The sequence below is a fragment of the Siphateles boraxobius genome, unplaced genomic scaffold (assembly GCF_051911475.1).
Source record: "Siphateles boraxobius isolate OS27281-9 unplaced genomic scaffold, OSU_SipBor_1 37, whole genome shotgun sequence".
Taxonomy (NCBI): domain Eukaryota; kingdom Metazoa; phylum Chordata; class Actinopteri; order Cypriniformes; family Leuciscidae; genus Siphateles; species Siphateles boraxobius.
This window is the reverse complement of record NW_027508997.1, coordinates 3,205,334-3,230,902: the sequence shown is the minus strand read 5'-3', so window position 1 is coordinate 3,230,902 and position 25,569 is coordinate 3,205,334. Positions and strand designations below refer to the sequence as shown.

General features: G+C 38.5%; 3 protein-coding genes across 6 annotated transcripts in view; 2 read left to right on the top strand and 1 right to left on the bottom strand.

The window, feature by feature from the left end:
* Positions 1-1,117: 1,117 nt before the first annotated feature.
* trmt61a (tRNA methyltransferase 61A) lies at positions 1,118-17,370 on the bottom strand. The gene is made up of 4 exons (XM_077197097.1): positions 17,233-17,370; positions 15,446-15,839; positions 8,966-9,232; positions 1,118-1,886 (listed from the first exon to the last, which is right to left on the bottom strand). The coding sequence occupies exons 2-4, from the start codon at positions 15,774-15,776 to the stop codon at positions 1,567-1,569; spliced, it is 918 nt and encodes a 305-aa protein (XP_077053212.1). The 5' UTR covers positions 15,777-15,839; positions 17,233-17,370; the 3' UTR covers positions 1,118-1,566.
* Positions 16,658-25,569, top strand: LOC143703019 (creatine kinase, testis isozyme). 4 transcript variants are annotated; one of them, XM_077197091.1, is made up of 9 exons: positions 18,522-18,627; positions 19,805-20,009; positions 20,399-20,586; positions 20,741-20,895; positions 21,153-21,285; positions 21,886-22,057; positions 23,431-23,554; positions 24,876-25,065; positions 25,187-25,569. In XM_077197091.1, exons 3-9 carry the CDS (start codon positions 20,481-20,483, stop codon positions 25,363-25,365), a joined length of 1,059 nt encoding a protein of 352 aa, XP_077053206.1. In that variant the 5' UTR covers positions 18,522-18,627; positions 19,805-20,009; positions 20,399-20,480; the 3' UTR covers positions 25,366-25,569. The 4 variants fall into 4 exon arrangements, with proteins under 4 accessions (XP_077053204.1, XP_077053205.1, XP_077053207.1 ...); XM_077197089.1 differs by lacking the exons at positions 18,522-18,627; positions 19,805-20,009 and adding an exon at positions 16,658-16,791; XM_077197090.1 differs by lacking the exon at positions 20,399-20,586 and having other exon boundaries at positions 18,515-18,627.
* LOC143703021 (creatine kinase, testis isozyme-like) overlaps positions 16,766-25,569 on the top strand; it is a 70,986-nt gene continuing 62,182 nt past the window's right edge. Inside the window, exon 1 of the mRNA XM_077197094.1 lies at positions 16,766-16,791. Within this exon, the coding sequence (XP_077053209.1) occupies positions 16,781-16,791 (11 nt within the window). The 5' untranslated portion in view covers positions 16,766-16,780. The remainder of the gene's footprint in view (positions 16,792-25,569) is intronic.

Here is a 25,569-nt window from a genome sequence, read left to right as displayed (position 1 = left end):
ACATTTTTTCTTATTCGAGAAGCCATTTGACCCAGCTATACGTCACAAAGAAAACACTAATAGCAACTTCCATTTCAAGCTTTTTTTAAAGCTAGTTTTACATTTAGGTTTGCTGTCATATAATGCACACTTAAAAGTAGTTTTTTAATAGTTAATTAATACCAGTTAAATATAAAAATTAATATTTTCATACACTATGTGATGCCAAAATTCACTTGAAGAATATATATATATATTTAATATGGTCCATTTATCTGTTAGTAGTCATCATGGAAATAAAAAGTCTTATATGGTATGAGACAGAAATTTAATTTTGAAAATTTAATTAAAAGTTAGGGTTAGTACACAGTAAAAATTTGATTTAAACGATGGTAACTAACACTGAACTACATTGTGCAATGTGATGATCATGTAACAACAAAGTCACCTATGACCGTTTAAAAGCATTATCTATTGCCTAATGCATCCTGTTCAGAAAAGTATTTTTTTTAAATAGCAGGCAGTGTAAAGTATATCATGTACAGTACACTAGTTTCTAATTTCAAACTCAGATTATGACTGTCTCCAACTATAAAATCGATCCTCTGCGTTTCCCAAAATAGAGTACAAAAGGTTTATAACACAATGAGCAAGAGAGAGAATAAGAATAAATAATTTCACCTTTATACAGCATCTATAAAGGCATCAGATTGCAGAGGGACAGCCTTTTTTGGACTCGTCGATAGAGGAGCTCTCAGCAGTTTGTTTCAGATATAACATTTACTAGATGTTATTGATCTAGTTCTTCTTCAGTATCTTGCATTCCACATGCAAGAAAGTAACATACACGAATACAGAACAGACTGTAACAACCTTGAATTTAGAGAGCTAGTAGTGAGAAACTACTGATATCACATCGATGAGCACTAAAAAAACCTCACACTTAAACAAAGCTTTATATGTTGTTGTCTGGTCTAAATTTTATCATGACACATAACCGTCATGGACAGCATACATTTCCAAGCCACTCTACCTTGTTTTCCCTGAGAGGTCAATTACGTGTGCAGTATTTGCACACAGCAGCTGACAGTCATACAAAGCTCCCACAGCACGAGAAAGAAATACAAAAACTACAATGTTTTTTTCCATCTCAATATATTTTATTGTAGTAAAACAAAAGATCTATCAGTTTAAAAAAGAAAAAGCACAAAAATAAAACATGAACATCAATCTGTACTCCACTGAACAGTTACACTGATGTAAAAGCCCATCTAGCTGTTAACCAATCTTTTATATCTAAACGAAGCTAAACAAGACCCAGTCCTGTTCCTGGAGATCCACCCACCTGCAGAGTTCAAATCCAACACACCTGTCTGTATTATCAAGCACTCCTGAAGATCCTAATCAGCTGGTTCAGTTGTGTTTGATCAGGGTTGCAGCTGAACTTTGCAGGAAGGAAGATCTCCAGGAACAAGATTGGGCATCCCGAATATTGAGGGTGTGTACAGGTGACGTCATGACATTTTGCGAGTCTGCACTACAAACACTCTACAACAGTCTCCTCTGAGGTCAGCTTCAGCAATGCTTCTAGTCGCGTGGTTTGGTAGCAAAGGTGAGGTATCCAGTGTGACCTGCCATTTCTCTTGGTGGTGTGGCAGTCCTGCAGATTACAGAGGTGTTCCCAGTGTTTGGGACTTCATCTTGATTAAGATCTGAAGCCATCTGTGTGCTGTTAGTACAGCACTCCTCTGGTCCAAAGTCTGGTAAGGGCAGAGTGACAGAACGAACGTCATGTACCCGCATCAGAACCTCCAGTGTGCAGATCTCCTCAAAGCCATGGTTCAATAAAGCCTCACAAGTCCTCTGGACCTGCTCTATACACGGTGAGAAGGAGCAGAGACGACCTCCTGAAGACAGTAAAAAAGAAAAGCAGTGAGCTTTATTTTTAGTATTATTAACATTTTAGCTAATTATCATACTAAAGCCTAAAGTGCATTATTAAAAATAAAAGTTCTTTATTGGCATCTATGGTTCCATGAAGAAACTTTAACATCCTTTAATGCAAAAAAGATTCTTTATACTGGAAAAAGTGTCGGGACACACCAAGCTGAAGTCAAAGAAACAAGCGGCGACAAAAGCTTGCTATGTTGTTGCCTCTCGTCGGCTGTGTCTCGGCCAAAAAGTTGCGCTTGAACACGCCAAAAAGACTAAAGGCGACCGTCAACTAGCATGTGCGTTCTGCGGCTGCATGTAAATAATATCCGTCGATATCAGCAGGGATCTATAGTCCATTTTCATTATTCAAAAAGGGAAACTGAAACTGGGACTCTAGATATACAAACTGTAAAACAAAGCAGCGCTTGCTTACGATTTTGAATATAAATCATGTAATCACGTTCTTCATTCCAGTCGGCTCATGTAATAATGAAAATATTTGTGCAGTCTAAATGCTCAGGTCAGCCTTCTTTCTGTACCGCCTTGGCTTCTTTGCTCGCCTTCATCACTTTCGCTTTTATTCTTATGCACAGACTCGTTCGCTAAGCTGAACAGCCAATCAGATTTCTCTCTCTCACAGATGGCCTGACACCGATTCAACATGCTGATTCGGCCCAAAAAACCCAGACGGCGTTTTAAGTCGACCGACGTTTAAAAATAAATTTTATAATGGCAGTGGATTGCAACCAACAGATTGAAGCTCAAAAACATGCATCCATCCATCGTAAATGAACTCTTAACGGCTCCAGGGGCTTAATAAAGGCCTTCTGAAGAAAAAACAATGAATTTGAGTAAGAAAAATATTCCTATTTAAAACTTTATAAAGTAAAATAACTAGCTTCCGGCCAAACGAACATACGGATTTCACTTAAGTGTAAAGCGCAACTTATGCGAGTAATGTGACGTACTGCTGATATTTACGCTACGCCATGATGCACTATGCTACGTGCTCATTAGGGGCAAGTAGGCCCATATGACCGTTTGGCTGGAAGCTAGAAATGTATTTTGTAACGTGTTAAATATGAATTTTTTTTTACACAAACTCATCGTTTTGCTTCAGAAGGCCTTTATTAACCCACAGGAGCCGTTTGGAGTTTGTTTAGGATGGATGAATGCACATTCTTGAGCTTGGTTGCAATCCACTTTCATAAAAAATATCCTGGCTCTTCCAAGTTTTTTAAACATAACTCCGATTGTATTTGTCTGAAATTAGAAAGTCATATACACTTAGGATGGCTTGAGGGTGAGTAAATAATGGCCTAATTTTCATTTGAAAGGGAACTAATCCTTTAAGAGTGTTTACTAAATTTTTGACACGAACACTAGCATATGGGTATAGTCAAACGTATTGTCTTTCAAAGTATGCTTCACTTGATATCGCAAACACAGCCACTGTAGAAAATTGTATCTTCGTCCACTGTGTCTGCGTTTTTTTGCATTCTGTATAAACTAGAGTGGCATGTCTCTCTTAACTAAAATGTTCGTCAGCACAAACATTTATTGTTCCATCTCTTCAGTTTCTTTTTTGAGTGTAACAACAGACTGGGCCAGTGTTGCCAACTTGCAGACAAACTAATGCAAAAAAATTCCATGCATTTTTCAACTGCAGGTTTTGCGGCAGAGACTGCCACTCCTGAATTGGACTGTTGAGTCACAACTGACGCTGCACTGGTGTTCCTCATCCGGCGTGATCCATGGTCTCCTGAGACTGGAGAATGCTTCTCATTCTATGATTTAGAAAATTCCCCAAAACTTCTCTTTTGTATGAATGTAATTTGGATCTCTGACTCACCATGTCTGTCTACAAGTTTGCATCTGTTCCTTATCAAACCACTGAGCAGATACACAAGTCTCCAGCACTTGTGCTACACTCTGTGCAAACACGAATAGCTGTTTATTAGTAGTTTAAATGAACCTCCCTGTTTGACAGCAACAAGTGTTACTATTTGTAAAACCTTATCAAATACCAGAAGAGATCACACTTGTGGCTGACGTCAAATCAAACCTGAAACAAGCAATGAGGAACAGGAAAATTTGTGCTCACTTTTAAAAGAAATGCCCATTTGACCTCGACAATGTTGCTCAGGAGATCCAAACATTTCATCCAGTAATTATTGCTGTAAACTGAGGGGCAGACTCAGAAAATGTTTTATATTTGACAAGATTTCTGCACTAATTGCAGGTGCAAGTCTACAGAATTTTGTATAGTGGATGTAAAGCTGAAGTGTGTTACTAGGGGCATCAAACAGAACTGCAGAACACAGGACTATTTTAAAACAAGTCTGACCGTGTACTCAGACTGGGCCATCTGAACTGTGCCCGAGCACAGTTGACCCCTAAAGTCTGGTTCACTTGACTAGTGTGATCTCTCTGTACTGTTTCCGGGCACGGTTTGTTTAACCATCCCTGGATCCCTGGCCTGCTTGGAAGAGATGGGCCAGAGCATATAGTGTGATCGCTAACCACGCCGGAGCATGGAACAGCTGCTACTTTTGTGTGCGCTACTGTCATTACGACAGCAAACATCTTCTATTACTACTTGGATAGTACACTTTACAATTCATTCAATTAATTCAAGTATATTTAGGTTTATAATGGGTCTGGTTCTCACCTTATTGATGAACCTGAATTGTAAGTTTGCAAGTAAAGCTGCAAATTCTCCATTAAAGTCAGCTGCCTCTGTAATAAACTTTTGATACGTGCAGCACAATCAAGTGAAAATAGCGGCACGGAATAAATTATAAATCTATTAGGCAGTCAATTAATGAAAACATTTTCTTCTTGTTTTCTTTAAAACAAAAAGTTGCATTGTAAGCGTGCTCTGGCCTGGAACGTTGTGCAATGTAAGTGTCAGGCCAGAGGGAAAGTTGGGAGGGGGATAATCACGCCAGGGCACGGTACAAGCCAAACGTGCCAAGTGTGAGGAGTACACAGCGGTCAACATGCACGTTTGCATATTGTTGCCTTACTGTTAAAGGGTTTCATAATAACATGATAAGTAGAGGAGTAAAATTGAAACAGCAATCTCTTCTACTCCTTTACCATCTTGCTCCACTAACACGATTGGAGGGAATTTGGGCTTAAGGTGGTATTACTAACATGCACAAAAATAGCCACTGTGGATCAGAGTAAGAAGATAGACAGGGTGCTGTGAGGAGAGAAGAATGAGAAAGAGACCTTAATGGGTATAGTTTACTCTTTGAATCTGTCTTTAGACTCAATCCAATCACATTCACTTAATCCAGCATGACCCCCTCCTTCACTATCAACATTAACTATAGAACTATAATGAATGGGAACCACTGTAGGAAAGCAATGCAGAACTGTCTCACTCTCTTCTCTTGAGCCTGACAATTTTCACAGGGATGCATCAGGGATCCAAAGTCACTTGGTGCCTAAAAATATACTTTTATAAAACAAATAGTTCAGGTCCTCAATGCTGATTGGTAAATACAGCGTTCAGGCCATCCTAAAATCTGCGATGATACACTGGGCAACTTTTTAAGCAATATTGCTAGTCAATGTTGCTGTCAACAGGCAACCAGGTGTGAGACAGGGTCCAAGACCGGATATAAATCTAAATCACAATAAAGCCTCTTATTACTAATTGCTTAAATATCAACTCAGGGTAACACTTTTTTTTTCTTTTCCAGTATCCTTGTTACACGTTACATTACCATACCATTACTTACCATAGTAATAACAGTAAAGTATGCATAATTACATGCAACTAACCCTCAACCAAACCCTAATCCTATAGTAAGTGCACATTGTTAACTGATATTACTCAGTACTTAAATTTATAATTACACCTTAAAATAAAGTGTAACCCAACTCTGTTGCTACCCAGCTGTCTAATTGTGATTCTACTTGTGGGTAGATCAGATGACAAACAAACAATCAGTTCTCATTATCAACATGTTGGATGCAGGAGAAATAGTTAGGAACAAAGGTCTGAGCGACTTTGACAAGGTCCAAATTGTTATGGCAAGGCGACTGGGTCAGAGTATCTCTGAAACAGCAAGGCTTGTGGGTTGCTCCTGGTCAGCAGTGATGAAAATTTACCAACAGTGGTCCGAGGAGGGACAAACCACAAACTGGCAAAAGGGTGTTTGCCGCCCAAGGCTCACCGAGCACAAGGGCAACAAAAGCTATTCTGTCTGGTCAACAGAAGTCTACTGTGGATCAAGCACACAAAATTTAAATGATGGTTATGGGAGGAATGTCACAACACATGATGCATCGCACTCTGCTGTATATGCGGCTGTGCGTATTTGACCCCTGTCCACTGTCGAGAAGCATCTACAATGGGCTCGCAAGCATGAGAATTGGACCTTAGAGCAGTGGAATAACATTTCCTGGTCCGATGTGTCCCAAATTCTTTTACATCATGTGGACGGCTGTGTACGTGTGCTCTGTTTACCTGTGGAAGTGATGGCACCAGGATGCGCTGTGGGACAATGACTAGCCAGTGGAGGGACTGTGATGCTCTGGGCAATATTCTGCTCGGAAACCCTTGGTCCGTCCATTCATGTAGATGTAAATTTGACACATGCCACCTACCTAAACATTGTTGCAGACCATGTACAACCCTTCATGACAATGGTGTTCCCTGGTGGAAGTAACCTCTTTCAGGAGAATAATGCACCCTGCCACACGGCACACATTGTTCAGGAATGGTTTGAGGAACATAATGCAGAGTTCAAGATGTTCATGGATGAACAAAAGGTAAGGTTTAGGGGTGGACCTAATTTTTCCCGCCTAAAAATTGTACTTTTTCATACAAATCAAATCTTAGTCTATGCCCATCATACACAACGCGATTTCTGGGAAATCTGTCAACTCTAAATGCCCAAAATCTGCAGAACAGCTTTGATTTTTGGCAACTAGCATTGACTTTTAAGATGGATTACATTTATCGGAAGGCATTGATTGGAAAATATCAAACATTTTTGATAGTTTGATTGATGTTTCTATATAAGTTTTTTTTTGTTTGGGATGACTTGAAAGTGTGGTAGTATGTGATCCTCAGTTGGTTTGTACATGTCATGATGGCCAGTTTTACTCCGTAACCATTTACAATGTCGTCAAGTATATATGAGAGAGAGAAGTTGATTGTGCAATTCCATCGACAAATAAGGCCTTTGCATGAAAACGCAGTCATAAACAGAGACATCAGGTCTCCTGGCAACAGGGGTCTGAGTAAGAAATGAGTCACGCCAACAGCTCGGATTCTCTGAGCACTTAAACTGAGTAACAAGACTGAAAGGCCAAAAATGAGAAGGAATAAAGAAACAGGCAGGATAACGAATCGGCTCAAATCACTACACACTCAGATTGTTGCATAATAGCAATACAATCTACATGTTGTGAGAAACATGTTAGTAGTCAAGGACAACTGGCTTGGAGTTAACCGAAGTTTAATAGTCAGAGCCATGCTAAAGTTTTCTGCACTGAACTCCTGATAAGTATTGCACAAGATGGTCAAATTGTCAAAAGAATCAGAAAGAGACCAGCAAATGCATGAGAATTCAAGAGCCTTGCCCATGCTCACTGGAGTCTCAGCGCATGCCCCTTTATGGTCATTATTACCCTGTCAGCAAAACATTCTGTGTGTGTGTATATTATAAATCAGAGTCTCTTAAAAGGGGGTGTAACGTAGAGCGCTGCAGAAATTCCACTATAATGAGACAGAGAGACTCGATTTCCTCCAGGAGATCCTCTAATCTTATACTCCGCCAAGGGAGATCTTTACACGCATGTAGACAAATTCAAAGTATTTGTGTAGTTATGAAATTGCAGCAGTGTCTTAGTGTATGACGTTACTTCAACCGAAATGGTTTTAAATTAATTATTTGACATTTACCTTGTAAAATTATTGTACGTGTTTTTAATTAATTTATTTAAAATTTTACCTAAATAACAATTAGATTTAAAAATAAAAATTAAACTAATTAAAAAACATTTTGGTTACTGTCTGTATTAAATTACAGAACCAATGAAAAAAAACAAACAAAAAAAACATTCAACTACATCTAAGCTTCAACCTTTACAAAGGCAGAAGAGTTATGGGTTAAAAGCCAAAGGCTATGTATTTTTATGAAAATTCCTCTATCAATATCCTACTGACACAGGGGAATAATTCATACACAAGGAATGCTGACCCCTTACTGGGACACTGACTAGTCTAGGCCTGCACAGTAGGGCAAAGTGAGTTGTAGTTCCCATGGAAACAGCCTCTTGCCAAGTGGTCTGGTCACCTCTGAAGAAACCATTTCTGACATGCCCACTCCATAAAAAAACAAATAGTTGTTCCAACAGACTGATCAGAGAAACCACAGACAAAACAACTATGAAATTGTTCGAGCTGGGCAAACTCAAGCCAAAGTCTTCATGATTAATTCAAGATACTGGTGTGACATCATTTTGGCACAAAACTAAGATGTAATTATGCAGAACAAGAGCCCTCTGTCTATGATTGACAGAAGCTGCCTCAATAACTGAGATGAAAACCTACACAAATTTAAATAAGAAATAAATTCACAATTTAAAAATTAGGAATCTCACCCCAAAACACCCATTCCATTGAGGTTATTTGGGCATTTCATTGAGGTCAATGGCAGATGAGGGGAGTTTTTAGGCCTTTATCTTTTTTTTTTTTTTGTGGAAATGTACCTTGATTTTACTATGGTATTCTTAAAACTACCTTGGTTAACCAGGAAAATACCATGGTATTCTGTATATCAAAATACCATAACTATAAAGTACTTTTTGTAAGTGTGTGCATATTGATAATTTTAAAACGGCACCATTTATATGCTTGTAAAGATGTTCGTTCATAAAGGTCACCGTAGTATTCAGTAGCATTTATATCTTGTGATTTGAAGACTCACTTTAGTGGCTTCATACATTAGTCATGGCGACAGAACCACGTGGCATTTAGCATTAATATGGTAATGTCTCTTTAGTTTTTTCAGTTGTGTACTCTCACCCTTGCGTTTCAAGGCCCTCTTGGCATGTGTGACTGCCTCCCACGGAGAAGGGATGTCTAAAAAGACCGCATCAGCTACACCTGTGATACCGAAGCCCTCCGCGCACACGTCCTGGTTTCTAACAGTAACCAGGTGAGACACCTTGTGCTCCTTGAACTCCTGGATGGCCTTCTCGGCTCGCTGAGCGTGGAACTCGACTGTGTGCAGGTGACCGGTGGGAGCAATGGTCCGCAAAATAGAGTGAGACAAAGAGCCGCTGCCTGTACCTGGAAAACAGACACAAAATCTGCTGTTATAACAAACCCACCACTGGGAATAAGTGGTCAGAGTCTGAGACTATAAAATTAATATCAAATTACACTTTTTCAGAATGCAACAGTTTCAGAAACTAAATTAAGTAAATAAAGCAAATTTGGTCGTGTTCCAATTATACAAGTATAAATGTAAACATTCACCGCATTGCTCTAATGCTGTATTCAATTCTTTCTTTTTTCAGACCACAAAAGGGGAATTTAAAAAAAAAATCCTGTTTGAGATCGTCCATATAATAGCAGTGAATAGTGACCAGCATCACGCTGTTTAAAAAAGATGCAAAAGTATCACATAATGGTGCCATGCCGCACAGGACATATAAACAAGTGTTTGGGGGTATACGATAGGGTTTTGGTGAAAAACAAACCAAAATGTATTATTTAACAAAAATCCTGCCCTCGATGTGACCTCTTCTCAACGTGCACATTCGTGAGACTCTATTAGCGCTGCAGTTCACTCCGACTCCCCCAGAAAAAGCACACAAGTTGTGAGAAATCAAGATTAATAAAATGCGTCATGAAATACAATCCCTAGAAATCCCCAAACAGTATACTTGTACTTTCTTCACTGAGTTGAATATCTCTAGAACTGTCTGATGACAGTCAGAATGATATGTGAGATGACAGATGTGATAACTTTTTGTGCGACAAACACAACAGCTATTAACCTCGAAGAAGAAAGTACATGGAGTTTTTGATAATGTTGATCACAACACTGTGATTTTCTGGGCGAGTCATAGTGAACTGTGGTGGTAATAGACTTACGAACGCACACGTTGCGTAGCTGTGCACAGAAGACCAATGGCCAAGATCAGGATTTTCATTAAATAATACATTAAATTTAGTTTTTTTCACCAAACCCTATCGTACACACCCAGAACACTTAAAAAATATACGGCACGTGTCACATGGGATCATTCTGTAATACTTTTGCGTTTAAAAAAAAAGTTTCATGCGGGTCGCTATTCACTGCCATTATACGGAGGGGTGAGAGCTGGACATTAAAAAAAAAAGCATTCTCTTTTTGAGTTCCAAAAAGAACGAATCGCATACTGTACAAGAACAACAACAGGGTGAGTAAATTATGACTTAATTTTTTAATTTTAGGGATAGTTCACCCCGAAAATTCAAGTTTAAGACTTCTGTTCATTTTCAAAACACAAATGAAGATCTTTTTAATAAAACCTGAGAAATTGTCCCACCACTAAAAGTCTATTCCACCAGAACTTTCAAGCTTCAAAAAGTTCATAAAGAGGTCATAAAAGTAATCCATAAGAATCGAACCATTTAATCCAAGTGTTTGAAGAAACAGGATTGCTTTATATGATGAAAAGATTTATATCAAATATTGTAAACAGAAACTCAAAAGCACTTGTTTGGCACAGAACAAACCTCATTAGTTCGCTTGAGTACACTTGAGCTTCTGTTTACCATGTTTGATGTGCTCTCGTGTTGTTTAGTTTCTATGTGAATAAAAGCCTAAATTACTTTCAAAATGTTTTTCTGAACTTTTTAATGCATCAAAGTTTTGGTTGTATGGACTTTCAATTGAGAAACAGAAATCTCATAAAAAATCTCTTCATGCATGTTTCATAGATTAACAAAATGTATGGGTTTGAAATGAGAGTGAGTAAATAATGCCAGAATTTTGGGTCACTGTTCTATGTAACTATTCCAATATTTCATTTTCTAGAATAAGACTGGAATAAGCACCATAACGTTATGCTCCATTTTTGGATCAGAATATGCACCATAATGAACAGTCTTTAAATATGTGCAAATTGTAATTCTGGGAGATTACATGTTTAATTTCAATTGTAATATTCCTGTACTCTACGTCTCTTTCAAAATAAAGTCCTTAATTGGAAAATTGTGTATGTAAATGTAGACAAGAACCTCCACAGTTCATTCTAACTAGACTACCTTTACATGCACCAGGATTCAGATTAAGAGGAGAATCTGCTCAATGTGATTAAGCAAATACTAGGGAGAAGTAATTCATTTATTTACAGAGGGACTGACAACTCCATAGTTTCTTGCACAGTCTCAGGCTCTACATTTTACAATTCGCTGCACTGTTGAGTGCTTTTGTCTATGACATGAATGAGAATTAATGAGTTGATTAAGTTGCTGTGCAGAAAATCACGCACCCCAATAAATGGCAAAAGTAAGCATCTCCAGTAATTCCACTGGAGAATAGCAGGAAAAGTACATGCATGTTTTAATTTAGTATTTGGGCCACTAACGTGGAATATTACAAAAACAAAAAACATTAGAGGAATATTGACCTTAATCAGAAAATAGTGCACATGCATGTAAACATGGTCACAGAGTTAAATACAGTAATAACGTGTGCATGAACATGTACATTGTGATACACGTGCATGTGAGCAAGCTCTGGTGTTAATGGCCCATCTTCCTCTTCAAGAACCCATTAACATGCCTTTTGTTCTCATGGCAACAATAGAGTCAATGTTTGGTCCACAGCGTTGCATTCAGATAGAACAGTGAGTGACGTAAGAACGAGAGGCTCAGCAGGGGAGAAAGAACACACTGAATTATTCCAAAAGAGATATCCAATAGTATCCTTGTATCCTAAAACAAACTTCAGCCTGCACGTGTTCATTTTGTGGGACCGTCGCACTCACCTGAACACTGCACTGATATATAAGTGTTAAATGCTTGTCCAGCTCAATGAGTTTGGAGGGCACTGTGAGGACAGAGCAGAGTGTGTGTTTTATGTTTGCGAGTGTGTGTGTGTGCATGCTCAACAGCCTTTAATGGATTCATTCAGAATACAAGAGGACCAACAACTTGAATGAGTCAAATTGAAAAGAGTCTGGTCTCCATCTCATCTCTGCCGAGCCTAATCTGCCCACCCCAACTAGACAAGTCAATTTTATTTGTATTGCACTTCACAATACACCTTGTATCAAGGTTAACAACAACACATATCTGTCAGTGAGGTCATAAAAGCCTATCTATATCCATCTATTTATCCATCCATCTATAAAAGAGATGTGCAAGACTAGTTGAATAGTCGATTAAACAATACCACTGCTGCTAGTCGACTTGAAAATACTAGTCGTTTAAATTTACAGTATATACATATTTTTTTTCACATTTAAGGTTTGCTTTTATTTACAAAAGCTAAGTTTAAATTACCGTCATATTAATGTTACATTTTAAAATAAATATATTATTTTGAAAAGTGTACATCTGGAGCAGAAAACAAAAATCACCCGAGTTTATGTCCACTTGGAAAGATGAGCAAGTTGAGGGAGTATTTTGTCAGCCAAAACTTTTCTATTTTCTCCTACGTCATGTTAAACTAGCATATAATTAAGCTTGCTTATAAGATTGTTATACTACCGGTTATGTATGGACAATACGGTATGAAATTTTATATCGGATTAAAGGAGAAACAGGAGGATTGAAACTTGAACAGTTGCTATATCAACATCCTAACAAAGAGAGCACACTTACATAATGTATTGTTGTCAGTACACAAAGCTTTCCTTGCGATTTTGGCACCCGTCATGTGTACAGATACTTTTCATACACGAGAAGTGTGTTCAAACCCAGACACGCAAGTGGTTACCGTTGTAACGAACAACAATACCTTAAACTTATATGGACTAACTTTTATTTGCAACCCTCTATGGACACACTGAAGCTCGAGTCACCATTGGCTAGTAAATTTTTAATTTTACTCAACAGACTTTTTACATGGAATGCAAGAACAATGCAAATGAAAAAGATTCTACATAAATATAGTAGCCTATAAAATATACATTTCAAACACTTAAAGTCAAAGATAGATTAGGCACAGAAATTGAATAATCAAATGTAAAAACACTGCATAGTCTTCACTGTATAAATTAAATAGATGGATCTTTAAAGTTACAAAAGTTATTCAGTCAAGAGCATTGAGTGATTATTTGCAGTGAGTCTTTTGTTGTTTGATTAAGATTAAAAACAGACAGCAGCAGTAATATTAGGCTGATGTCACTTTAAGACAATGCACGGATCCATTATACTGATACTGCACACATGCTTTTCTTTCTCTACTGTTTACGATCAATTAAGACATAATTGACTGATTACTAGGATAATTACTCGCCAAGAAATGTTGACAATTTTTTGTGAAGACGTTAAAAAGAGCTCAATTCAGTATTTGCATGCTGTCAGACACAGCTTTGTCTATTGAGTTATTTTCATGTCTTCCTGCGCTTCAATGTTCAATTAATTAGGCCTCGTTCACACTGCAAGGGCTTAATGCTCAATCCAGATTTTTTTTTAAAAATTCGATTTTTTTGCAAGGCCGTCCACATTTCGAATTAAATGCGACCTTTTGTGATCTCCTGTGTGAACGTGAAAGTGAACGTGAAATGACCCAGAAATGACCCGCATGCGCAGAAGAGTACTCAACGGTCAACGACGTCACTTGTTGTTTGCGGAAGTAGCTAAACATGGCCTGAATAGAGCTGTCCCCCCAAAAATTAATTAAATCAGAAACCTTGCTTCCCTTCCATTGACTGGTCTCAGAATCGTCCGCCATAGTTGTTGTTTATCTTCTTCTCATTCCCGCCTACTTCAACGCATAATTATGACTATTGTCGCATATCAATGACGTGCGGGTCGGATACATGCATACATGTGACCTGGCCGTTCAGATTAAAGTCGCATTTCAAAAGATCGGATACATATCGGATTTGGACCACATACCCAAGTGGCCTGGGTCGCATTTGAAAAGATCGGATCTGTCTCGTTCAGACTGTCATGAAAAGATCAGATACAGGTCGCATAGGGGCAAAAAAAAATCAGAATTGGGTCGTTTCAGCCTGCAGTGTGAAAGTAGCCTTGGGCTTAAAAACATGTGCAAATGATAAACTTTAACGATGATGAAGTACTTGCCTGATCGAGACAGTGTCAATTCTCTTTACGTGGCATTTGTAAAAGCCTCTCTCTTTCTCTCAAGGTGAGTGCGATAGTGCAGCGTGTGAGAAAGCGACAGAGGGCGCTCTCAGCCAAGCGACGGTGTGTAAAGCTCAGTAGGAAATTCAATTAGATATTTTGCCTCTAACTCAATCAGGCGTAAGAAATCGTACAATTTACTAGACATTGGCTAAAGACATTTTTTAGTCGCCCAGTGTGAAATTCTGTCGCATATGCGAGTGATTTCCTCGCATTTTTGAGGGTTGATTTGAGGAAATCGTTATTACGTTTGAACTTGAACTGTTGATTCAGTTGATTTGAATAAATATGTATATAATGGCTAACGTTGCTTAAGTTTAATATACGATGATATAAAATGCAAGCCAAAGCACATCGCATGCATCTGACCTATTTTTGGCAGCATTCAGTATGGGATTTTACTCTTCATAGATTAAGCAGTCTATTTCAAATGGATTGCATATACAGACTGTCTCGATGCACAGGTTTTTAAAAATATGTATCAATAAAACCAAGAGCTTGTGGAACCCACAAAAGCGCTGTGTTTGTACTTTGAAATGTGTGCTCATTAATCGGTGCTATAAATTAAATCATAGCCTTGTGAAGTTTAATAATCACATTAAACCATGTTGCAATTCCTGTTGTTCTGTACCTAAATGTAAGGCATCTTGAAATGATCAATGAGACTTTCATACACTGTGTGAAACATTAAAGATAATTTATGGCGTTAAATTTGATAAAACTGAATTTAAAACTTTAAGACTTTTTAAGGACCTGCAGGGACAGTATACTTTCGTTATTGTGTTGAACAGAAATTATTCAATATTTTAAATAATCTTCATTCAGACTTGATTTACTCCCATTTTTAGAATGAGCTTTGCAGTAGGGTGGATATCAGAAGTACACTGGAGAAAAGAGGGCTGCATTTAATCTGACAGGCTGAGCTGTCTTTGAGCCTTGTAAGAGTCGGGTTACATTGCATTAGGGTTATATGGAAGCATATAGGCTATCAGACAATATGGAGCACTTTCATTGATCAAACCTCCATCAGCAAAATATGCATATGAAGTTTCCTTCTGTGTATATATGACTTGAGTGCACCTGCTTAACACTTAAAAGTCAAGTATATCCTTGCTACAGCAAAGATAAGACTATATAGAAGATCTATAAAAATTCAGATGCCCAAAACCCTTTGATGGTTCTCATTCTTACCTGACTCGCAGACGACAGAGCCCGGTTTGAGGTCCAGCATCAGTGTGATGTTGGCGATGTCTGTCGTGTAGAGGATCTGTGTTCGGTGGGGAAGGTTAACAGTCCACAGCTCTGGTGTGGGGTGCAGCACATAAACCCAACCACCCTTACTGCAAGTCACTTTGGTACCAAAGCGCTGTCCAATCAGGTCGCTGGAGTGGCGGATAACCCCATAGCGGGTCTGCGTCTGAGCTCCTGACTGAACTTTGATAGGCATCATGGAATCATGACCCAGGAAGATAATGACAACATCCCCTTCTTGGATGAGCTCAGAGTATTCCACAAAACTCATGAGGCACAGCTGGGTTTCAACTTCAATGAAAAGTCTGGCCTTGGATGATTAAATTACACTGGTCTGTCATAAATGAAAACACACAAACACATTATTCTCATAAGTTAATGGACAAAACATTTACATTAATATTTATATTCCATCATATTACTTCATGGACTAAATTGAATATTTAGAATATTCCCATCTTTAAAATAAATATATTTTTATGTTGATAAAAAAAGCATAAAACAGACTCTTTATTAATTATAACTTGATGATAAACAGCATGGCAATTAAGACCTATGCTGTCATGCTTTTAAAATCCTGTCAAACTAATTGCTGTACTTTTAAGAGAGACAAACCAAAAATTCCACTTTGTTGACACTTCAAGGAGGATTATGTCTAAAGATGATGATACACAGGGCAACTTTTTGGACAATTTAGCTGGGCAATGTTGCTGTCAATGGGCAACCAGATGAGACACAGGGCCCATAACCGATCTAAATGATCCAGATAGAAATGTATCGCCCATTTTCAATGGGAAAGTTCCCAAGCAACAATCGCTCGGCAAGATTGCCCAGCAACATTGCTCAAAAATTTGCCCTGTGTATCATCACTTTACTTGTCTATTATGGCTTTTGTTTAAAGCAATTAAAGCAATATTGCCAAGGAAGAAGGTTTTTTTAAATATTATATAGAAACGTCAAAATAAAGACATTTGGAAGTTAAAAGTAATAAAAAATTAAAATTAAGTTAAAATAAAACAAATCTAATAGTGTGATGAAAGTAAACGGTTTACAAATGTAAACGTTTAATATTTTACCCAATATATTAAGATACACATAGCCTATAATTTCAAATAAAAACACGAACGTCAACTAAAATCCAGGCAGTGCGTATTTGATTTAAATAAACGTTAACGTTAGTTGTAAACCGTTAGTCCCAACCTGTCAAACTGAGCATTTCCAGGCAATACCTTCTGTGTAACCGCAGTCCGGAGACAGCTCAGAACAGCTAAACAAATGGGAAATATGTAAGTTAATCTCTTAATAACGCACTTGCTGATATCTGTGAACATTTCTGTTATTTTATGTATTAGATTCAGCAAGGTCACTGTCGTAAATGACGAGATGAACAGGAGGAACGGATTCGCTAAACAGAGACTTCGACTGTGTGAGAGCACAGAATGACACGGTTTCATTACAAACCATCGATTAACGTTACTTATAAATATAAATATTTTTAAAAGATCGTGTTTACAGGAGGGCTGCACTGAATGTGAAATAACGTTTTTTTAAAGAGCAGTACAAACTGAAGTGTTTTTCAAAGCGTAAACACAGTAACGTTAGCTAAACGTTATAACTTAACGTTACACGCATTGCTGGAAAGGAAACGTCTGACTGACATGTCTGAATGAACGTACATCGTTCTACATAAAGGTATGTTTAAAATAAAGAAATACTCAAAAACTCACCGGTTCTATAATTTTATATTAGGGAGAGAGCAGAAAGAAAGTATAACACGTGTGTGCGGCTAGTTTGCTTGATAAATCGTATGTATGCAGACGCGGTCCGTCCTACAGAGCAGCTCTTTACCTCATCTGGATGGACTCAAACGCATGTGAACGCGTTGCTCGGCATATACAAATCTACAACTTGTCGCAAAACGTCAACTTCTCACGACACAACCAGTCTCAGGAAAATGACGTAAGAGTATTTTAAAGAAACGGTAACATTTCAGTTTTGCATGAACGTCAAGATAAACCAAATAGAAATGTGTGTGATGGTTTAGATTCATTCACCAGGACAGTGTTTCCTAGCCCCACAACTCTAGTCCGGCTGAAGTAAGGTTATCCCTTCAAACCAGAAATGCACTCCTGTTAAAGGGATAACGTTAGTTCACATGCCATTATTTACTCACCTTCTAGTTATTCTAAACCTGTATGGATTTCTTTCTTCTGTTGAACTCAAAAGAAGAGATTTCGTAGAATGTTAACGTTAGTAAGCAAACCTTTGCTGGTCCCCATGGAAGTCAACGGGGACCATAAATTGTTTGCTTACTAAAATTTTTCGAAATCTCTTCTTTTGTGTTCAACAAAAGAACCCTCTAATATAAAATTATAGAAACGGTGAGTTTTTGAGTCTTTCTTTATGTTAAACGTACATTTATGTAGAACGATGTACGTTCGTTATTTTGTGTTCAACAAAAGAAATAAAATCATACAGGTTTTTAAATAGCCTACTAGAGGGTGAGTAAATTATAATTTTCCTTAAAGTCAGATTATACTGTATATTTTTTGCATTATAATTCATATTATTAAAGTCAAAATTTAAACAAAAACAATCAATACTTTGGGGTCTCACAAAACAACATACTCTGAGTGTCATCCATACAAACGTATAAGACTTACATTATACATTAAGTAGTTTTCTTTTGTTTCTTTAATTTTTTTTTTTGTTAAATATTAATCTATTGACACTCCCAATCCCAATATAAATCTTAATTTATTTTTTAAGTTTAATCATGCACAATCAAACACTTTCCATGTCCTGGGAATCAACCGACTAGGAGATAACTTAACTAATCAAATTAACGTTAGATCATTTTCTTACATTTTTGCACATTTTATATATTACATATTTGTTGAGAGCAGTCAAACTATTCCAGTGTCAGATTGTTCCAATGGGATGAATGGACTGCAAATAGCAGCCAATAGGAGCGGCTTTCCTGTACTATAAAACAAACACTCCATCGTTATCTGGTGCTGGAGAACAGACGGACGCCACGCAGACTTCATACTCCAACCGTAAAAATAGGGATCTTTGTCTCAGCTCAGTCTTCCTCTAGCTCTAGCTGTCCACAACCCACGGTAAGAGTGTTCAGTAAGACGTTTTCATCTCTCTTGTTAATCATTAACAAGTTTAATTGCGATATTGCCTTAACTTAATGTAGAAGCTTAAGCAAGATCGCAATTAAAATTGTAACGTTATATGGAAAAAAGTATTGCAACTAGGCTACGCGATTTAAAAGGTTCTGGATAAGCCTTTTGATCAGAAAGACCTGCTTTTTAATGCATCGTGGAGTTCTTCTATCATGCATTTCCTGAACATTTCTAGGCTTCTTGTGAAAGAAAGCGTCCACAATGACAGCTCAACCTTTCTCTTTCGTTGAAGTGGTGTGGACGCCTAGTTTTAAGCCACCGATAACATCGATCGTACTTCTGCACGAAAGTTTGTGCATTTTAGTTTACAAACCAACGATGACTAGATGTAGACGTAAATCATCTGATCTGACGAACTTCGTTAATGTTTTTAAAAGAAAAATAATTTAACAAATCAGAAATTAATTATGTACAGTTATTTAAATTGCCATTTTACAGGTACATAACTAGACGTTTTAATAATTTTAATTAACATTAGTCCAGTCGGACATGACAATTAACTTTCGGTTCATTTATAAATAAGATTAAATCTGTAACCGGTCCGAGTGTTTCGTCCTTGATACACTAAGGAATCGGATTCGGCACATGAGTTATTCATTCGGTCATCGTACTACTTCAATGGCCACGTTTGTTTCACTAAAATCACTGGCTGCGTTTGATTCACTGTTTGATTCCCTAAAAAAAGAATCGATTCATAAGAATCATTCGTCACGCTATGGATTCAGTTGAGACATTTAGTATTGCAATTTGCAACATTTTTACCGTATTTTTAAATTGTTACAAATGTGTATAGTATTTTTTTGTACATACATGTACTAATTATTTTAGTACAACATCTCTGTACAAAAAAGGTTACCTACTCTAAATGAGTATTTATGTGTTGAACCATAGCACATATTGGTCATACTTATCATTTGCCATTTTTACTTGTGTAGAAATGTAACGCTAATCACGTGTATAAAAGTAGTTAGTCTCAAAAATCGTTTCCATCTTGTATCGATACATCAACTGTATGCATATTTCTCCATGAAAAGGTTGCCTTATGGCTTTATTTCACATTCAGTGTAACCACAGTTATTTTCCATCCCAATTCCACTGTGCTCAGCGAACAGCAGCCATGCCTTTTGGGAACAGTCACAACCAGTTGAAGATGAAGAACACCTGTGAGCAGGAATACCCCGACCTCAGCAAGCACAACAATCATATGGCCAAGGTCCTCACAATGGGGCTGTATGAGAAGTTGCGCTCCAAACAGACACCCAGCGGGTTTACACTGGATGATGTAATCCAGACCGGGATAGATAACCCAGGTAAAGGCCCGAAGCAACTCAAAGTCCTCTAAAGACCACTCTCGTGCGCTTTTAGAACATATAGGCGTATTGCGAGCATTACACTACAATCAGAAAGCAGTGTTAATATAGTTGTGTGTTAGACAGTGACCTTGCTGACTCGTGTTTTAGTGCAGAGGGCATCGAATAAAAACATTTCCTGTATAGATAAGACCAACCTGCCTGGCATGGATAATAAAATACAGTTGGCCTACAGGCCATGAACACCGTTTTCCGAAAGGAAAGAATGCTCAGAGTATTTGTAGAGACAAATGGTGCTAACATTCAGAACCCAACAGGTGACTTCATCCTTTGGCAGCAAAGTGTAGTTTTTTTTTTTTTTCACCCCATGTGTTGTTGTATTTATTTAGCAGTGCTAAGCTAGCCAGGCTGGCCATCAAGCAACGGCCAGCTGAGGATGAGTTTCCAGACCTCACAGAGCACTGCAACCATATGGCCAAAGTCCTCACTCTGGACATGTACAAACGCCTTCGTCAGCAATGCACACCCAACGGCTTCACCATAGATAACGCCATTCAGACTGGAGTAGATAATCCTGGTAAAAGAATATGCATAGTCTGTCAGGGGTCAGGGTTTAGATCGTCCTAAGAGAAAGCACTTAATGTTAAGCATGGCTGTTTTTAGTTTGAAGTGTCGGCCAATGAGGTGCATGGCTTCTAATTTGTGTACATGGACCTTTTTCCCCATCTCAGGTCACCCCTTCATTATGACTGTGGGTTGTGTGGCTGGGGATGAGGAGACCTATGAGGTATTCAAGGACCTGCTGGACCCTATTATTCAGGACAGACATGGAGGATACAAGCCTACAGACAAACACAAGACTGACCTCAACCCCAGTAACCTCAAGGTATTAAGAAGTGATGGATCACCCAGAAATGATTCCGTCATTCATTCTCTCTCATATTATTTCAAACGCACAACAAAATATGTTTTAAGTTTAATATTTTTGTCCAAAACATTAGACCACACTTACTTTCATTGTACAGATAAAATCGCTGAGACACTTTCAAAATACAACCTTCTGATTACTTTTTTGTTTTTGTACTTAATCACTGATACAGTGATCTTGCTTATTCAAAAGACTAAAACCTTTTGTTCCTGCAGGGTGGTGATGACCTGGACTCCAATTACGTGCTGAGCTCTCGCGTCAGAACAGGCAGGAGCATCCGTGGATTCTGTCTGCCGCCCCACTGCAGTCGTGGAGAGAGAAGAGCCGTTGAGAAGCTCTCTGTGGAAGGTACATCACTGCAGCGCCTCATTGCAACATTGCGTCATTGTTGCCAATTGCGTCATGCAAAAATATGAGAGCTTTCTGCATGAAGGACCCATAACTGGCAGATCAATGTTATGCCTCTTTTCTCTCCAATCTGGTAGGAAGAATTGAGTAGCATAAATCAAATGAATTGAAATGTAGAGTGTGTATATGAGAATGGTAACTGTGACAAGATGATTGACAGGCGAGTTTACTGTGACCGGATGCAGGTAACTGTGCAACAACCTGGTCTGATAAAGATGCAATTATGATGAGGTGGTACGTCCCAAAAACTTCTGTTTTCTCCTGCTACACACTCAAAGCGTTTAATTTTTCTTCACAAAGTAAATTCTTTTTAGGGCACAGCATAGCGAACTGGTATTCAGCACTTATGTTCCTGAAACTTGCTCATGTGACTCCCTCTAGTGGTGATGACTATAATCACGTGTGATTGGACCAACATAAATACTCCTTACTAAGAAATTTTAATCTGTAGCCTAGGATGTTTCTTCAAGAAATTATTTATTTAAAAAAAAAAGATAATAAAAGGAATTCGTAACAGATTTGTTGATCTGTCTGCTGTAGCTCTGGGTGCCCTGTCTGGGGATCTTAAAGGGAAATACTACGCTCTGAAGAACATGACAGATGCCGAGCAGCAGCAGCTCATCGATGACCATTTCCTGTTCGACAAGCCTGTGTCTCCGCTGCTGCTGGCCTCAGGGATGGCTCGTGATTGGCCCGACGCCAGGGGCATCTGGTCAGTGTTCTAGATTGTCCTTGTTTGCACTGCTTGTGCTACTACTTCATAGATATAAACACTAGATGTCGCCTTGGCTACGGCAGTTCATTGGAACAATGCGAAAATAGAGCCGCCATCTTGAAACAGGGGAACCCCTCATCAGCGTCAATGTAGGAAAAGGTATAACGGAAATAAAATCACCATAAATCGTCATGAATGCGATTTTCTAGTTTTGGTTCGTTCCAACGTTCAGACATCTATTTAATATAGAGTCCAGAGAAATTAAAAAAATGTAAAAAATTTTTTTACAATCTTGTGAAATGTAATCCCTTGCTGTCTGGTTTTTAGATTTCGTTCGAGTAAACATCCATATGCAGCACAAAAGTCCGGCATCATCCATGAATTCAGCGTTACCTAGCTACAGTACTTCCTATTACAAGACCCCTGTTCCAAAATGGCGGCGGTTTTGACGCATGTTTAGAACCCCAAGGCAACATCTAGTGTTTATACCTATGGTGCTACTTTTGTTGAAGAACCTACTTCCTGTCAGTTCCAGATCCTACAAATACAGAGAGCAACAGCAATTTGATCTGCATATTTTTAGCAGTCTTACACTAAAACCATGCAGCAACAAATGTGCTGAGAAAATTGTTGTTTTTTAGTACTGGCTCAACATCAATTGGAACAAACTGTTTCCTTGAATTTATTCTAGTTCTACAGTTTAGATGAGGTTCAGATGCCATACTCTGGCAATCGTTCTTTACTGGGAAAGCATTTCATTCTGGCTTAGGCCGTGTGTCCACCAAAGCGTTTTAAGCCAGCTGAAAACGCTAGACGCTCTGCTGGAAACGCCAAGCTGTGGGCGCTTGAGAGCATTTTGGCAGTGCAGCGTTTTTTCAGTTGAGACGATTCGTTGCTATGATACAGAATATCCGCAGCACAGTTTACTTGTAACTGGTTTCGTAGATAATTTGTTTCATAATAAATTTATTTTTCATCCATTTTGTTCGGTTAGCTCTGCTGGTTGATGTCGTTGTACAGAATGTTGTGACGGTTGGTCAGTGTGGTATTTGTCCCTCCCCTCCTCCACTGTGATTGGACGGCTGGGTAAAAAGTGTCAGTGATGACCGCAGCGTTTTACCCAAAGTTTAGCATTTTTCAACTCTCGGCGACCAGTAAAAAACGCCGGGCGCTCAGCGCTTGAGCGTTAAATACACGCTCAGTGCCTCGTTATGCTCATGGCATTTAAAAAACGCGGCGCTCCCATTGAAAACAATTGGAATTTTACGCCAGCTACGTGAAAACGCTTTGGTGGACACACGGCCTTAACCATTGCATTTCGGTGCTGGACTTAAAAGTCATTCTCTCACTAATTTTCTCATCTTTTCCAGGCACAATGATACCAAGACATTCCTTGTGTGGGTGAATGAGGAGGACCACCTACGTGTCATCTCCATGCAGAAAGGTGGCAATATGAAAGAGGTCTTCACCCGTTTCTGCACCGGTCTCACTAAGGTATTACATCCCTGTAATCCTAAAGGCCCGTTCACAACAAGAATGATCACTATATCAGTGCCCACACCAACGCTCAATAACATTTATTATAAGCGTTCTGCATGAGCTCATTAAAGTTGGGTGGATTCTGATTGGCTGTCAATGTTTTTATCATTCATCAGCTGGAAAACTTGTTCTGAAAGTGATTGCAACTGTTGTCCTGTTGCTAGTTGAACAAACGCTGAGTTTCAGAATAGGTTTAGAGTTGACAAAACCAAACAAATTCAACCCGGTGTAGATCAGGTTCAGCGTGTTCACAACACTTAGGGTTTGATGACTGATGATTTGTTATATCACTGACTAATTCACTCTGGAGTACATCCACATGAAAGTCACATCTGCAGCGAAGTCAATCACAAAACATGAATTTGATTTTTATTTACCTACTGAAGATTGAGTGTTATGTAAATGTTTCAGTTTATTATATTTAATAAGGCAGGAAAAACAGAAGGCCGTTTAAAGAAAGGATCTGACCGCTCATAGCGGATTCATGCAGTTTTGGTTTGCAATCTCTCAAGGCCCATTCACACTATGAATAAAAACAATAACTATATTGGCGTCCACATCAGTGGGCCGCAACATTGTTTAATTTAACCGCAGTTTAGTTTAACCGCAGTTTAGTCATACTCCGCTTAAAATTCTTGAGCTCTTTAAAGTAGGTGGATTCTGATTTGGCTGTCAAATTTTTTATCGTTCATCAACTTGAATATTATTATTTTTTTCTGAAAGTGATTCCAACGATATCTTTTCTCTGTGCGGTTATAGTTGTGATGTGGACTCTGCTATTCTTTTACATTTTGAACATCTTTATCATTAGTTATTGTTCTTGGTGTGAACGGGTCTTTACTCCGAATAAAACCTGCTCTGGAGCGGATTAACCACATAACGCAAGATACCAATCCCTTATCTTCAACTCTAAAAAAACAGCTTTAAAACCGGCTTTGTGAAATAGGCCACATATGATATGATATGATACTTATTGTTATGGTAAGGACTTCCCTATTCTCACAGAATTGGTATGATTAATAAAAATGTATAGTTATCCTTTTTGTTTGTTTGCTTTTCGGCGTTGCAAATAAATTTTTTATTTTATTGCCAGTACATTCTTTTGAAACCGCTTTGACAAGATGGACTCTTCTAATTACAGATTTTTTAAATCTCCTGAAACTTCCTCCTCATAAATGTGCTTTATCTTGTAAATTAAACAATTTCTGGTGTATACAAGATATTTTAGATAAATAATGGCTTGAACAGAGCTGCAAAAAACTGATTGTTCTTTCAGATCGAGGATTTGTTCAAAAACAAGGGTCACTCGTTCATGTGGAATGAGCACCTTGGCTACGTCCTCACCTGCCCATCCAACCTCGGCACAGGCCTGCGTGCAGGAGTGCATGTCAAACTGCCTAATCTCAGCAAGTACCGCCAGTTTGAAGAGATCCTTAAGAGACTGAGGCTGCAGAAACGTGGAACCGGTAAGAACTGATTTCAGCTGGAGAACACTTAACAGCACATTACTATTACTATCGAGCATCGTGAACAGAAATGCATCATGTAAACTGATGGCAATAATAAAGTGGTGCCTCTGTTCATTAGGTGGTGTGGACACTGCAGCTGTGGGTGGTATTTTCGACATCTCCAACGCTGACCGCCTGGGCTTCTCTGAGGTGGAGCTGGTGCAGATGGTAGTGGATGGAGTCAAGCTGATGATCGAGATGGAGAAACGGCTAGAGAAAGGCCAGTCTATTGACGACCTTATGCCTGCCCAAAAGTAGACTGAATTTCAACCTCGCTTCACACATTCTGCTCTCTCCACCTCCCCTCACCTTTAACTGATTAAATGTTTGTTGACTTGTTCTTGAAAGACATGTTTTATTTAAGGGTCCTTTGTATCTGCTCTGGTCAGTTCTTCTTACACTCATAGATGTCACAGGGCAAAACATGGATGAGAATATCTGAAAATAAAATTTGGCCTGTGA

Bases quoted from the DNA above. Each gene is read 5' to 3' on its own strand.
- trmt61a (XM_077197097.1), bottom strand. From the start codon at position 15,776: ATGAGTTTTGTGGAATACTCTGAGCTCATCCAAGAAGGGGATGTTGTC. The intron at 9,233-15,445 runs GTAAGAATGAGA...TCTGTTTTCCAG, and splicing joins CTCTGTCGTCTGCGAGTCAG to GTACAGGCAGCGGCTCTTTG. The intron at 1,887-8,965 runs GTGAGAGTACAC...TACTGTCTTCAG, and splicing joins GAGGGCCTTGAAACGCAAGG to GAGGTCGTCTCTGCTCCTTC.
- LOC143703019 (XM_077197089.1), top strand. The intron at 20,896-21,152 runs GTATTAAGAAGT...TTGTTCCTGCAG, and splicing joins TCAACCCCAGTAACCTCAAG to GGTGGTGATGACCTGGACTC. The intron at 23,555-24,875 runs GTATTACATCCC...TTGTTCTTTCAG, and splicing joins TCTGCACCGGTCTCACTAAG to ATCGAGGATTTGTTCAAAAA.